Raw genomic sequence first — 16,945 nt, 5'->3', positions numbered from 1 at the left:
TTTTTTGGTTAAAATGTAAACTAGATGGTAGATAACAGTAGTCGTTTTTCATGTTACGAGTGTATATAATTGTGGGTGTGTTATCTGCAGCCCACAAGGAGCACATGATGGTGTAGTAGATTGTGTAACAAAGTAGTAGTAGTGGTCCATCTTTTTGCAAAGTTGGCACACCCTGCACAACTTGCAATTTCCATCTGTGTCTTGGACCATCTTTTTGCATGTTTATACTTTTTTTTTTTTTTTTCTGTGGTAAATATCGTTTTGCATGTCATTATTTTTAAAGTAAAATGAAAGTCTAACTCGTACTATTTTTTTTTTCATTGGTGACACGTCTCCTCCATACTAATGCTAAATTATTAAGTTAGGAGATGGACAGTTTGTGTATTTAAAACTCTGTTTGCGTGTAACTCTCAATCTGTCATCATACCTCACTCTATGTACTTTGTGTATTAAATTTGTTTATCAAGTATTAAAAAAAAAGTATTAAATGTCTTAATTTCTTTATCAAAATTAAATATATTAACTTAAATGAACCATTTTTTTAATATATATAAAACCACTCTTAATTAATATCATAGATATCAAATTATTTATCAATTTTATTTACTATATATATTAAAATATAATTAATTTAAATATTAAAAATAAATATTAATAAATTAAAAAAATAAATTATTTAGATGTTATCACATTATTTAATTGATCAATTTAACGAATATTTTGATAAATCTAAAATCATTGTTTTTAGGAGCGACACAATAATAGCAAATGTTGTCTTATCAAACAATAATCCTTCCTGTTCAAATCTTCACGTCCTCATTGATAAAACATTAAAAAAAAAACATTATCCTCGTGGCCACAAGTCATAACAAAATCATTGTTTCGTCTGTTAAAGTTGTCATGTTGTTTTTTTTTTTTTTTTTAAATATAATTTGCATAATACCTGTTAAAAACTCTTATATATATATATATATATATATATATTGAAACATACTTAAAGGCCATATCTTTTAGGCCTCATTATAGACAAAACAAGATTAAAAATTATCATAAAATAGTCTCAGCTTCATATTTAAGGCAATAATTGACACGATTAAAAAAATTTGAATCCACAAATTTATCCCTTTAGCAGGATAAAATTATTGACTCATTTTTAGAATAAAATTAATATCTAAACGGATAATTAAAAAAATACACCTTTTCACTTTTTCTTTTACTTCTTTTATTTTTGTTTTCCTAACTTTGTTTCTTCCTTTTTTGGCATCGTTTTTTCTTTTTTTTTGCATTTTTTTATCTTCTTTTTTGGTTTGATTTTATTTTTAATCCTTGTATTTTTTTTTTCAATCTTCCATTTCTTTTCTTCTTCTTCTTCTTCTTTTTTTTTCTTTTTTTTTTTTTTCTTTTGGACATTTTTTTTTTTTTTTTTTTTTTAATGCTTGGTCCTTCCCATTTTTTTTAAAAACAAAAACTTTGTATTTTTTTAATCATTGTTTCTTATATATATATATATATATTTTTTTTTCAACAGCGTCAATTTTTGTTTTCATTTCTGTTTTTTTTTTTTATGTCTATATTAATATATACAATTTTACTAATTCATATTAATGATTTTATAAATAAATTAGTACACTTTTTTGAAAATAATTAAATAAAGGACTTATCTATTTTTTAGGAAAAATATCATTAATTTGTAGGATAAATATCATTAAGGCTCCCTGTATTTTACTATTTTTTCAATATTACATTTTTATTATAAAATCAGTAATGCTATATTCACTAAAATTCTAAATCAAATGACAATGACATTTAATCTGATCATTAATTATTAGATATAAATTAATAATGCTTCATAGTTATGGGAGATAACAACTAATAAAACAATGTCGATTTATCAATGATAAAAATTTTGATTAACAAAATTGGTGAGTGTAGAATTATCCTTATAAGATATATCAATACAACCTTCTCATATTTCACTTTTATTTCAATATAGCACCATTTTTTAAAACTATTAATAATGAAGTTAAAAATTGACCTAGTTCCCCTTTATTTAATGAAATTGTTTTATCCATTTTTAATGATAAAGAATAACAAAAATTAATAATGAAAATAATGTTATCAAACTAATAATTAACTTCGTTTTCTTTTAAGTAAAAAATAAATAATTTTAATGTATATGAGGATAAATTTAACTCTTATAGTTGTGTTTGAAACAATCATGTCTATTATATCTAACTTATTATATATTTATTTATTTATGATAAATTGGGATAGGTGTTTGAAACAATCGTGTTTATTATATATTTATTTATTTATGATAAATTAGGGTAGGGGAACATAGCTCTAGTATTTTAAAGATATAACAATTTTAGGAAAAGTGTCTATATGTGCATGTCTGTTGTTTTTTTTTTTTTTTTTTTTTAAGTTTTCATAAATAAAATATATAAGTAAAAAAAAAAATTATTAAAAGAATACTAAATGGGTCAAGTTTTAACTCTATCTTTAAGAATTTTGAAAAATAATACTATATTGCAAAAAAAGCGAGATATGAAAGGCCTGTACTAATATTTTTATAATAAAAGTATACTTTTCAAAGAATAATAAAATATGAGGGATTATAATGATACTTACCATTTCTTTATTTTGAACTTATCTAATTTAAATTATATTGTTTAATTCAAAAATCAACAAGTAATATGATAATTTATGTTTTTTTTAATGATAATTATATAAAAAAATATTCACATTGATATTAAATACATGACAAGATTAATTCTTATATCATTTAATCCCAATCTTTATCCCAATTTAATTATATCATGGATACCAAACTAGTCCTTAAGATACATTCATAAAACTCAAATTACAGGATTAAAAACACGTTCTCTGATTGATGCCAAGGGCTCCTTTTCTTTTCTTTTTTGGCTAATAAACCCTCCTAAATCAATGTCTTAGTGTCTCCCACAACATGCAACAATTATATGGATGTCTTAAGCTACTCTTAGCTAAATTATAGTTTTCATGCTACTAGTGCAAAAAAGGTCAATTACATAAAAATAAAATAAAAAACAAGGTAGCATGGAAATAAAAAATAAAAAAGCAAGAACATATGACTCATTTTCAAGTAGAAATGTCGCTCATTCCGAAGCCCCATTTCCAATTTGACGTGGTTGGTAGGTGTGCCATTCAAAATTTCTGTGAAATAAAATGACAAATAGTATGCACTAACTAGAAGATGGAAGGTAGTGAATACACACTATGAAATTGTGAGAAAGATAGTGTATAGCACTTGTAGAAAGTCCTCTCATTCTAGTTACTATGCTTTTACCAACGTTAGGATCCGTTACTAGTAGACTTCGCAACTTATCACATTTTTCTATAAATTTTCAGCTTTCCCAAATGGTAAAACTGAGTGAAATATGCTTCATATATAAAATCCAAGAATAATAAGGAAAAAGTGGGAAAAATAAAAATAAAAATTTAATTAATTGTTAAACGAGGCTGAAACAAATAAATGTTACAACCAAAATAATAAATGGAGATTCATATCCTTATTTTCACTACATAAATAATTCCATTCAGTGTGATGTGTGCTTAGCTAATAAAAGAAATCCTCTAAAAATTCTAAACCTTTTTCTTTCCTTCAGAATCTGAATCATGTCCTAATATTATTCTTCTAAATCCTGATGTGAAAAAAGAAGTCTGGATCTTGCATAACAGGAGGTTGAAAATATAATACCCACAATAACTCAAAGTCTTATTCTTATTATTATTATTAGTTATTATCACCATGTATTATGTAAAATTCAGTCTCTCTCTTTCATGTTCAACAACTATTCTCTGAAAGTTATAGTCTTTGGTTGCACTCGAAAGTGAAAGATTTGAAACAAAATCTTTTTTTTTTTTTTTTCGGATATCTTAAAATTCTTAAAATTACAAACTAATCCCATTTGAAACACCATAGTCTCTAATATTCGAAAAAAACACACACACCAAGATCCAATCTCCCAAAAATAAAAATAAAAAATTTACATCAAAATAGTTTTTATTTTTTTCGTATTCAATTTTTGTGGGTTTTCATGGTTTGGGGAAAACGAAAAAGAGGGTAAGAGTTAAAGAAATTTCAGTTTTCAGAAACATCTTCAATGAAAAATATTTATATATATATATATATGTGTGTGTGTGTGTGTGTGTGTATCAGTTTGTCTTTTTCTTTCCAAATGTATATAAATGAACCCAGAAATTTGAAGCTTTTAAAATCCCCTTGCAAAAATAATCCTTCACTGCTCTGAACAGGTTAAAAAATAAAATAAAATAAATGCAGGCTTAATGAAGAGAAAAAATGGAAGAGAGAAGTACCGTAAAAAGACTTAAAATGCCCTCCAAAACGGGCTCAAGTGCAATAGGTATGCGTTTATGGGGTAAAAAATGATAGAAATGAACAAAAAGATAAACGGTGAACATTTTAATGAATTAGGGATGAATTTGAGGAAAAAAAATTTTAATTTGTAAATTTTATTATAGTTTAATGACCTAAAGTGATAATAACTCTATTATTATTATCATGATTTAAGAAAAAAAAAATATTAAATATGAGCATGAGTAATTTAGTAGAGTAATTAAAAGTAGGTAAAATCTAGGGAAGGGGGGAACTAGTAAAAAAAAGGGAGGGTAAAAGGGTAAGTGGGAATTATTTTTAATTTTTAAGAGTATAAGTAAAGATAATAATAAATAAATAAAATAGAAAGTAAGGGTTTCTTTGCTTCTCATTCACTCGTTAGTGGTCAGAAGTCAGTAAAGAATCCTGACCTGACAGCCTATGATAACATAAAATTTATAAAAGTTAAAAAAAAAAAAAAAAAAAGAAATAGAAAGGAACAATTTATTGTATTTAATTAGTGACGTATGCAAGTTTAAATAGGAAATGTCAGAATTGGGCCCCTCGTAAATTGGGCTTTCTTCTTCATCGACTCAGAACTCTGAAGGGTCGTACTTCCAAATAATTGCTCCCGGGTCACTCGCCGAGACTTATATTTGGTTGAAATTACCATGATACCCTTTCGCTTTCCGCCAAAAATTTATATGGGCGGGTAGGTTTTTCTATTTTGCCACCATGCGCATTTATATTATTGCGTAATCACAACAAACTGGTCCAAAGATTAATTACCCAAAAAAACAAACTAGTCCAAAGATTACGCAAATAAATTACTTAAGAGAACAAAAAAAAAAAAAAAAGTCCAAAGTTGCTTCTTCTATTTTTGAACATCAACCAACAAAGTTATGACTTTGGCTGGTAATAAATTAGCAATATAACTTTTTTATTTTTTATTTATTTTTTATTTTTTAGTGAATGAACAATTTAACAATATGATAATAGTTTACAAAAAGACATTTTTATTTTTTTCCTTTTGATTTGGAACTGAAAATTCAAACCTTAGATCATTTTAAAAAAAAAAAAATTATTAGGCTGTTTCCCAAAAAAAAGGGACAAAACTGTATTTTTATAACAACTGTAATTAAATAAATACAATTGTCGATTTGGTATTAGGAATGTCGAAAATATTTTCATGATTTTTGTTTTTCCCAGGAAAAAGGACCATGTAGATTTTACAAAATGAAGTCTAGATTTTACAAAATGAAGTCCTGAAGTGAAATAAAATACAGTGTTTGGTTTTGGAAAAGGAAACAAGGTGGAGGTAGGAAGGGTGAGTTTTGAGTTGGTTTTATATTTTATTATTATTATTATTTGAGTTATCTATGCAAAGTGAATATATATATATATATATATAAAATTAGGATGATTTAATGCTTGATATTAGATTTTTTTCATTTGTTTTGGATCATATCAAAATTATCATTTTAAAATTAAAATAATAAAAAAATTTTAAAATATATTAAAATTTATTTTTTTAAAAATTATTAATTAATAAATATAATTTTAATTTTAAATTTTTGATAAATTTGACAATATCCCTAATTTTAAAATCATGATGATTTTGCTTTCAAATTCAAGTCCACTTATGGGAACTTGAGCTGCTGATCAAAGAAAAACTGTTGGCAATTTGGTGAAGGTGTTTTGAGTTGGAGATACAGACGAATTAGCATTCAGAACCACCAGTAAACACCACCTTTCCTTGTATCTCGTGAACTCCTGTAGCGACACTCCATTTATTTATTTGTGGCCGGTTGGTTGTAATTTACTATCACACCCTCTACCTTTCTAAATTTTAATTACTCTTTTCTATAATATATTTTAAAAATATATATAAAAATTATACTTTTCTTGGCTGCTTCCACTGTTTTCTAACATTGCCTTATCCTACTTTGCTCATATCCCAAAGTCAACTTAAGAACCCCCAAGCCAAATCGAAAATAAAATTGGTGATAGAGTGGGCCAGTGCCCTTATTTACCTAAGCCCAAACACTGCCAACCATGGATTGGGCTAGTAGACACCAAAACGGGTCTGGGCTGGCATTTGTTGAAGAGACACCAACCTCTGCCAATACAAATCCTGTTGTTGTTAAGGCATGGTTTTCAAAATTAAAGCTTTTGCCTATTGGTAACCTTTTCGTGTCAACCTGACCCAAACCCACTTCGAAAATTTCCCCAAGAAACTCATGCATCAAACGTCAATGGTCAGTCAAGTTATGTATGGGAATGAAAAGAAAGTCATTTTTGCTTGCTGCCAATTCATAACAAAAACTCTCAAAAGTCCGATTAATCAAAGATAAGCCAAACTCAAGATGAAAAGGCAGGGCATTAAAGTGCCATAATACCTTTTTTTGGGTCCTCTCTGTAGGACACTTGGCATCAAACAAGTTTTTAACTAAATGAATTTTATTTTTGAATTCAAATTTTTGCATTAAATGCAAGTATAAAAAATGAAGAATGAATTTCATATAAACAATACAATGAGGGATTTGGGTAACTAATTACATCCTAACTTCCTATTTCAAAAAGTTAAATTAGTTGAGAACCTTTTTCTGGTCATTGACATAGAGTAACCCAGTAAATGCTTCCATCCAAAGTTAAAAACGTCTTATTATTGAACCTGCTCCAATTGAGCATTTCATTTTATTTTATTTTCCCCTCTTCTTTTCCCCCAAGTTATGGAGTAGCTGTCCTGAGCCAATCACACTAATTGTTGGATGAAGAGGTGAGGGCATCCACTCTGTTAGTTTTCCTAAATTTAAAGTTGAGTTGAAACAGCATCTGTTTGCTGAGAATGATGCTTCTCATATAAGTTAAATTGCCCCAGCATCGATATATCTTCAGGGGACAACATCAGTTTACCAGTACTCAAGTAGTGTCGAGCAACACGCTTCCTGTATTCAAACATCCCGAAACTACATTAAGTATTTGCAACATGATTTCCATTTGAAACAATGCAAACAGATCAACTTAAAGCCAAATACATACCTCCTTGTATTGTCGATGTTTTCTGATAAACGAGAAGCCTCAGATCTTGAAATGTTGCGCAGGGAAGAAAGATATTCATTAAATGCAACACCTTTCAGTGTCATGTATGATTTTGAAGGAACAGTGGACTGAATAATATCAAAAAGGCATGATTTGGCTTTACTGCAACGCAGACACATAAAGCATGACTTAGCAAATCATAAAGCAGCTGGAAACGCAAATTTAGGTTTATATAGGTTAAAAAAAAATTAAAAAAATAGTTGTATAACAAGGCAGTCAAGGCCTTACCTTTTCAATGAAATATCACTTTTTGGCAGGCTAGACTCTGAATTTCTTCCATTGCATGAACTTCGACTTCTTGGATGCTCTCCAACTACTTTACCCCATGCCATCATATCAGTTGTAGAACCCATCATTTCTGAGGCTAAATTCACCGTGCTTTCATAACCCATGATTGATCCCACAGCAAAAATGTCTTTTATGTAGAAGCAAAATCCATGTTGTGCAATTGTTGATGCCAACAACAATCGCTCATCATACAACCTATATGCATCTGACTCAGGCAGGATCACTGATGTTTCTAAAGAATCCTGCAGTCACATGTAATCCCATCATGAACTAAACATGCATCATATAATTAGCAAATGGGACCATAAGCTCCAACAACAAAATAGATGACACTTACAGTCGTTAATAGCTGGCAATTAGAGAGCAACAAGTCTGTGTCTGAGATTAGATCAGTCATACTCCAAGTTAACTGGACAAGTTGGGAGGCATGTTGCAGTTCTGATTCTGCATACCGTCGTAGATCTGTGTGACAGCTACGGAGCTTGTTCCATGATTTTTGTACTAAATCAGTTGCCACCAAGGATATTGGCTTCATAACTTTGAACCTTGAATTAGAACCCATGCGACTGAACTCATCCATCACCTGATACTCACTTGCAACAACCTCAACAAGGTCATTTTGAGAATCTTCCACCTTCTCTTGATGACAAAGTTGTCCAACTTCATGAGGAGTACTCGCCAATGTATCTGAATTTTCATCCATTCCTGGTTCAGATATAACATAGCTGATAGTTTCAACTGGTAACCAGTCACTCACAGAAACTCCATCAACTTTCATATCAACATGGCCAGATGATACTGTTCCTGATTGTAGCTCAATGCCATCATTAATTTCTGTCTCAGGAACAAATGATGATTCTGGCACACAGGATATATTGGCTGATCTGTTTGTGTCAGTTAAAAGTAAATCTGCAGTTTCTGAAAGTTCATAATTCTTTCCGTCAATATTAGCTTCTTCAAAACAAGGTAGCTTCACTTCAAAAAGTGCTTCATTATTAGTGTGTTTGTCTGAAACTTTAAAATTTTTATTTATGAAAAACTCATCTTCAGAGCCAGAAGATAGTACTACATCATACTTTCTTCGCACATTCCGCTTGCATGAAAATGGAGTGTCTGAATTATCGCAAAAGTCACTAGGCATATCAAATTGAGCTGCGAAGTCATCATGGTCATGAACAGAACCATTCCTGCTCAACATTGCTACCTTCTTGGCTTCTATACTCTCTGCCTCATTATTATGTATAACCAAACTGTGTTTTAATTCCTTATTGTCAGGGTATCGTTCCCGAACTACCTCCGTTAAGGTGTTTTCTTTCCTGGATAATGATTCAGTGATCTCCTTCGCAACTAGCTCCGATAATCTAGAAGGTGAATCCCAGGGTATCAATTTCGGCAGTATCTGGTGACTAGCTTCAAGATCAAAGAGCAGCAAGCCATATGTCTTTTCAATTTTCCTTGCTGCACAGTTAAATAGATTAATCTTTAGAAATTTTTTAAAAAATATTGACAGACAGGTAAGGATAAAAGAAAAAAAGAGGAACACATGCAAATAACAAACTTCAACTGAAAGTAGAACTTCTAGTGAGTTTTCATGCACTATGCATGTTTCAATTACTTCCTAAAAGTATTTGAAGACAAATAATTTCAAACTCCTGAAAGAAAGGAGAAGGCATTACGATGTGAAGCATCAGATTTAATTAATTAAATCATCATACTCAAAACAACTACACTGCCCCACATAAATATGAACAATAATAAGAATAAGAAAATAATAGGGGGAAAAAACATTATCCAAGATGAATAGATCACTATCCTGGTTCTTGAAAATCCCATTAATGAAACCTTTGACTGGAAGGAAGTAGATATATCATGAAAGATGACAAAGCAGAGAATAAGACACAAGGATACATGCGTACAACAATTACCTACTGCAAACCCAGGTGTCTCAATTTTCAACTAAATAGAGAAAGCAACTTCACTGGTTTTAGCATTGCCTGAGAAAACAGCTTGCACCTTTGCTTTCCTCCTTTAGCATTTATGTTACACTAGAAAATGCATCATTATAAATGTGCAGGTTGTGTATGCTAGTCCCTAAGGGCCAGTTTGGGTGGTAGAATGTAATCCCAAAATTCAATTCACCCATAATGCGGCTTCAGGAGCTACTTACTATGCAACAGAAAAGAAAACTAGAAAATATAATATCATGTAGTATTAGAACCAGTAACTCAAATACGGGCATTGGCTTGTGGTGAACCACATCTAACTTACCTTTCCTAGATCTTCTACCCTGACACCAGAACTGAAGCTGCATAAGAATTTTCCGAATATCACCCTGACAACATCCAATTAATTGCTCTAACAAATGAGGTTGAATCTTTATTCTCTCAGTAGCACAAACCTGCAGTGCAATAACAGAGTGAATTTGAAGGGCATACAGATTTCTCCATTGAACCAGTTGAGCAAAAACAAAATCATGCATTGCAAACACATACCATATATACATGGCAAAGCAGCTCCTCTGATGATGGCAGTGAAAAAGACACCTGTACTCTGTCTAAGTTATCAGGCAGGAGAGGTTTGGGACCTGGGATTTACCACAATAATAATGATGACTACTAACAAAGGAAAAAATTCAAAACACATAATTGCAAGTAAGAGCAGCCATTAAAATCAGAAAGCCTCTTACAATTGCTTGTCAATATAATGGGCTGTTTTGCTTTCTCAGCAATCTTCTTTACTGCAGCAATAAAACCATGATCTTCAACAAAAGTGACATCCACATCCTCTAACAGAATTAAATTTTTAACTTCCCGCTGACAACAGGAATTTCTACCCTCCTTATGACCAGAATTTTCAGATGCTCCAATCATATTATGAAGATTTTCATCTATCGAAGTTATCAGTTCAACCATCTCCTCATCCAACTCCTGGGGAGTCGAACCATTAGTGAAAGCTGAGGGGAATTTTGCAACATGCTTGTTCTGTGAACTCGAAGGATTAGATGGTAGCCTGAAGAAACATATTACTTTGTAAGGAATTATACGATTGATTTACAAGGTTTGGTCTTTACTGTGTGAAAACTCCTAAGCAGCAAGCAGAAATTTACTTAATAACTTCTAATAGCAGAGAAAAAGCACACTTGTAACCACAGAAAAAGAAGCTTGCACAAGAAAGCTAGAAAATATCCCAAAATCAATGAAGTATATCACATATGAAAGAAAATCTCCTAAAAAACACAATACCATTATTGACAACCATATTACTATAATTATCTAAATTAACTAATTTCACCAACTTAGTTAAATTGAGCCAACTAAAATTTAAGGCCAAAAAGCCCTTCTCCATTTCTGCCCCCTAGGGCAGGCAATGGATGTATTTCCTTTTCAATGACAATCATTAACACTATCAGCATCATGATAGTGATGTGCAACAATAGCATGTATTTCTTTAAACAAAGAGTCCTTAACATAGAATTTCTGTTTCAGAAATGCATGTGCACTTGGTAAGCGTATAGACACAGAAAACCACTCAGCCGTAGAATGTAGCAAAAGAAAGTGTAGCTGTTACTCCTAAGGATAAGTTGAAAAACCTTTCATATTGATATAATCCTGAATCCTCATTGATTTCACTCTTCAAAGCAGCTGCACTTCGCCAGTTTGATGTATTGACCTTGTACAAATATTTGAAAAAAAAAAAGTTCAATTTTAACATTACAGATAATTCTTCAAGTCCATCAATTAAAACCTAAAGCAGAGAATGGCTAAAATGACTCAAAAACCATTTAGCTAAGGCTTAAAGAATGAGTTTTCAATACTTTACAGGATAAGATCAAAAAATTTTAATACCGACAGAGTATTGCCTTCATCATAGAGAATATCATAATTTGATTACCTCTTTAACCTTATATCCTTGCTCTCGTGCACAAGCATAAATAGCGGCGGATTTTCCACTCTGCAACATGTGAGACATAGATCTAAGCCTCATAAATGAACTGGAAGCATTTGCATGATAAAATATGGAGAATGGATTAAACAAAACAAAGCCTATAACTATGTAACATGGATGGTTCAATAAGGAGCTATATATATCTGGGTATTGGTACTTCTCAAATAACCCCATTACATGTTTAATAGTTTCATAAACATATGAAAAAATACGTTTTTCTTGGATATCAAAACCTATTCAATACTTCCTTGGATGTTTATGGATACGTGTCAAATAAACCCAATGCTTTCTGATCTGATCATTTTTATTATTGAGAAGGGCTTGTAAGTCAAGACATAAAACAGGTTCATGAAAGACATGGTCACCATTGTGTGAACAAAAACTGCTTTTGTAAATATTCAATGAACTACGATGATAGAAAAATTAAGAGGAAACAAAGAAATCCAGAAACCTGCTCTATTTCAATGTTTCTTGCTTCCCATCTATGTCCAAATCTGATATTGTATTTTTTTCCCAGAAGATCTTATCAGCAGCTTTAGATTTTCTAGATCTTTGTTTAATTTGAATATTTTGTAATTTCCACACTAGTTGTGCTTAATTATAAAAGCAGCTCATGAGTCAAACTATACTTGGCATCCAATAGTCTACAGCATAAATTTTCTAAATTTCATTAGTCATTTTCCTTGTTAAGGAATTACACATACACCAGGAAAAGAAGGATCAGCAACTCAAAAAGAGATTGCTTAACCTAATTATCATTGCTGAAGATAATTAGGGATTTGACATTGCTCTTTACCAATTGATTGAATAAGAAACCTAGGATGTTCCTTTTTGAGGTTGTTTTGCCTTCCTTGTCATGATTGATCAGGAAACCTATCTTTTATCTCTTCCAAGGTATAACATGAATTGCTCAAGCATTAGATGAAAAATTTGTTCAGTACCCTACTAAAGACAAGAAAATAAAATGAAATAAACATGTATCCTCCTATGCATAGCAGAAATTTACACTGGAAATTCTAGAATATCACATATATATGTATATATATATATATATATATATACATACAAATAGATAGATGTTACATAAATGGAGCTTCCAACAAAACACCACTGACCATGAATGGTGCTACGTACTTCTAGATAAATATTTGCCATTTAGATAGAATATATTTGCACTTACCCCGGCTGGACCAGTAATTAAGAGGACATTCTTCATGCTAACCGCTTCATTTTTGCCCTCTGAATCGGAGTCATTTTCAGAACAGCTATAATCCTTATCTTGCATCTCATCTGAATGAGGAGCAGTATGATCCTTTCTGATTCGAAAACCTCTTACACGCCAAAGTCGTAGCCACTCATTCAAAAACTTCACAGATTCATCATTACCACATACCTGCATGTTACCAGGGAAAAGAAGGTTGCATATCTATAGGAAAGAAAGAGTGCAGAGATTTCAAAATGCATAAATTGTCATCCAAGATGCAATGAACACAAGATTTCAGACCTCAACAGCCTTCGTTGGCTGGTACTTAGCAGTCCATAGTCTATTCCCAGGCTGATTACCACAAACAAAATAGTACAACTTCATCCTGCAATAATGCAGCAATAAGCAAACAATCACGATGACAGCCAAAAGATATTGTGTATTAAGAATATAACATGCATATTGAGGGTGCAACTGCATGATAGCCCCACCACAAGAAAAAATCAGAAAACAAGATGCCAAAAATTATCTTATTTTAAACCTTCAACCTTTCATCAAGAAATCTACTTTGCTGCTCAATGTCTGACTTTCTTTTGCAACCAGTATGCCCATAGAAGGAATCAACTTTATTCACCTTGGACTCCTGGCAACAATCAATTTGCACAGCTTGAGAACCACATTAAATTTAAACTTACTATTAGAAAGAAAGGAAAATCGTGAGAGCATACTGCCACAGGGATAAGTTTCTTAGATGGAGAAAAATCTATATTCAGATAAACAACACATAACATACATCTGCTTCCTTCAAAGGTTGACAGCAGATCAATTGCTCATCATCTGACACATCTGAATCGATCGGTATTGTTGCAGATTGAGATTCTTCTTGGACAGAACACTGTTCTGAAGAAGTCTCATTCTGAAAATTTGATAAGGTAGAGGGATATGAAACAAAGGGAAGTTTATCAAAACTTAAGCATTGGACAGAGCCCTCAAAAATTGATGTGCACATGCTTTCTGGACCTTGGATGCGTTTCTCAAATCCTTCCTCACGAAAGTTCCAGGTTCCCCAATCAGGAGACACATCATCTTCCTGCATTGTGGAATTTTAATTTTAACCTAAGATGACAAACTTAAACATAAAGGTCAAAATTCAGTAACTACCAATGCATTGGCCATCCATGTGTAATCTATTGAAGCAGAGACGAAAGAAGCTTACCTGAATCCTTTCATATACATGAATTGGGCCACAGGTAATGTTTTTACCCTTTCTACCACCTGAGAATCTACTACCTTCATTTTTATTGCCTGATTTGCAAGATGATAAATAGGAAAACATTTGCCATCCTGCAAACTTCTGTGAATTTTCCTGATCAGAAAAGAAAGTTAGTTAGCGTTAAGAGACAAATATCAAGAGGCTAGCACAACTTAATCAAGTGTGTTTTCTAATTTGTTCACATACACAAAGTTTACGCACGAGCGACTGAAAAAAAAAAAAAAAAAAAAAACACAAAAAAACAAAAAGTGTTTCCGTAACAGAATCAAAAGCAACAATATGCATTGGGAGAACCTAATTAATAGTAGAAAGTAGGAAATCTCATTGACGGACCTGACTGTTCAGTTTTGCCTCTAACCCCAAAGTGGGCACTTCTACAGGAGCTGCAACTTCACTATCCATGTATATCAATTTTTTCTTCGGAGTGGTTTTCTTTGCACTAATTTTCTTCTTCGGAGTTGTTTTCTTTGGGGTAGTTGGAGTAGTTTTACCAGATCGCCTTTGTCGTATCTGCTATACGAAAAATTATAGAATTGATCCTTGAAACGGTTTCTCGGGAAACAAAAAAAAAAAAACACCCACAGCTCACTTAAACCAATTTGCTTATGAATTCAATCGAAACCAAAAAAAAAAGGGGTAAAAATTGACCTTCTTAGGAGCTCTTTCTAAAGGCATTGCTTTTCCTTTGGCCTTCCTTTTACTCTTGCTCTGACTCCCACAGCATTCTTCGTTTTCACCATTCTCGTCCCGATCGCAATCTCTCTCATCTCCCTCCTTATGGACCTTCTTCTCTTCGCGGTCTAACGGTGGTTTATGCGGGAAAAGCGTCGACTGCACCCATCTCCGGCGAATACCTTTCTGTTCCGGCGGCCGGAGTTCACTGGGACTGAGCTCCGGCTCGGGCTGTTCGATCTGTGCTGAATTATCCATTTAGAATTCGAATGGAATTTTTTATTTTTTATTTTTTTGTTTTTTAAGCTTTTGAAGAACTAGGGTTTTGAGAATTATAAAGGGGTTTTGGGTTTGGGGGTGATTTGGAGAGATTTTGATTTTCTTGTTCTGGAGTAATAAGGGGATTTTAAGAAAGTGAGAGAAGTCTGGAGGGAACTACGACTTTGTTCCCGCCTTTTTACAACTTCGGATTTTAAGGAACGAGGATTTTTCGTTTTCAGGGTCACCCGAAAATTAAAATAAAGTTAAAATCATTAATATTTATTTATTTATTTTTATATGGAGTCTTCGTTATTGGTTGCAACTCTATTTTTTTTTACCGATGCAATCGGTGGCCGGTGTTTCATAATATAAATTAAAAAAAAAAAAAGGATTTGTTTTTCAAATTATAATTTGTCTTGCACATTGTCGAAATAAAAAAACTATTTTAGATGGATTTTTTAATCTATTTGTCAGAAATATAATTTGAGAAGTATTCGTATATATAGCCAAAATGGTAAAACTTCTAAAAATATAAATATAAATATATATATATATTCAATTATAATGAGCTTCACATTGATAAAAAAAATATATATATATATATATATTTTTTCTTGTAGTTACTTTGAGCTCTTAAATTTATCAAAACTACCAAATTCCTTTCTTAAAAAAAAAAAAAAAAAAACTTGAGCCATATTTTTTTTCCTTTATTTGGGTGAATAACCGGAATCATATTTGTTATACTCAAACTCAATTTTCTAGCTTATTTTAATCGTATTTGAGTTTAACTATAAGATGGATTCCTACTCAAATTGGATTTTTTTTTTTAATTACAGTTAATGCTAGAATTTAAATAGAAAAGTTCAATCATTGTTTTGTACATTATATATATATATATATATATATTATATTGATTTAGTATTTAAGAACCAACTACTTATGTTAAATTTAATTATTTAATCAATTACCAAATAATTTAATTTATTTTTAAACATTAAATTTTACGTTCCAATGAATATTAGTAAGCAAATAATTATAAGTCAAAAATTTTGAGTATATATAGAAAGATATTTATCAATTTTTCAGTAACAAACAACGATCTGATATTATTTTATTGACTTTATCACATATATTTTTGCTCACATGTTAATTATTGGAATTTTTTTCATATTCGAGATTTCTTATTTTTCGGTGCTAAATTTGATTTCATTAAAAAAACTACAGAGAAGGTTTACAACCTTCTTTTAACAACAAAGAGCACAAAAGATTGGCAATTGATTAACATTTTCTTGGAACCTATTGTACATTATACGTATAATAACAACTAATTTTTATTTATTTGTTTATATATTTATTATTTATTTTTTATTTTTAGATACCATGCACCGCATAAATACATTCCTAGTGAGGATGGTCATTAACTTATAAGATTGCATTAATCACCAAGTTTCGTCCCCTTCAAAACCCATCTTCTTTCAATTTTTGAAAAACTGCAATATCGGCAATCCACTTTAAAAGCATAAAATTATGCAAATACACCATAAAAGTTTGAAATTTGATTGGACCACAATTAAAATGCATTTCTCTAACAGTCCCTGAGACCACTCCAGTAGCAGAAACATCTTCTTTAACAAAAGCGTCAGAGTTTAATTTAATGAAAACATGTTGAAAGGGAGCACCATTTCAACGTACATGTCACTTGAGACTTAGGAGACAACTTTTTGTCTTAAACTATTACTTAATAAAATTTATTTACACTACAATGTAGTAGAATATTTATGTCATGAACCAATCACGAGTATCATCCTTGAAAGCCACTTGG

The 16,945-nt window shown here is 31.1% G+C and overlaps 1 protein-coding gene across 2 annotated transcripts; it reads right to left on the bottom strand.

Annotated features, from left to right (window-relative positions):
* Positions 1-6,876: 6,876 nt before the first annotated feature.
* On the bottom strand, positions 6,877-15,381 carry LOC107421034 (uncharacterized). 2 transcript variants are annotated; one of them, XM_048476160.2, is made up of 16 exons: positions 14,839-15,381; positions 14,524-14,700; positions 14,134-14,283; positions 13,711-14,007; positions 13,466-13,560; positions 13,218-13,302; positions 12,894-13,106; positions 11,660-11,719; positions 11,358-11,437; positions 10,455-10,777; positions 10,261-10,352; positions 10,037-10,166; positions 8,106-9,226; positions 7,709-8,010; positions 7,421-7,582; positions 6,877-7,326 (listed from the first exon to the last, which is right to left on the bottom strand). In XM_048476160.2, exons 1-16 carry the CDS (start codon positions 15,118-15,120, stop codon positions 7,191-7,193), a joined length of 3,705 nt encoding a protein of 1,234 aa, XP_048332117.2. In that variant the 5' UTR covers positions 15,121-15,381; the 3' UTR covers positions 6,877-7,190. The 2 variants fall into 2 exon arrangements, with proteins under 2 accessions (XP_048332117.2, XP_048332118.2); XM_048476161.2 differs by lacking the exon at positions 14,839-15,381 and having other exon boundaries at positions 13,711-13,833; positions 13,938-14,007; positions 14,524-14,663.
* Between the last annotated feature and the right edge of the window lie 1,564 nt (positions 15,382-16,945).

The sequence above is a fragment of the Ziziphus jujuba genome, chromosome 5, assembly GCF_031755915.1.
Source record: "Ziziphus jujuba cultivar Dongzao chromosome 5, ASM3175591v1".
Taxonomy (NCBI): Eukaryota; Viridiplantae; Streptophyta; class Magnoliopsida; order Rosales; family Rhamnaceae; genus Ziziphus; species Ziziphus jujuba.
Note: the sequence above shows the minus strand (reverse complement) of the source record. Positions and strands in the feature narration are given on the sequence as shown.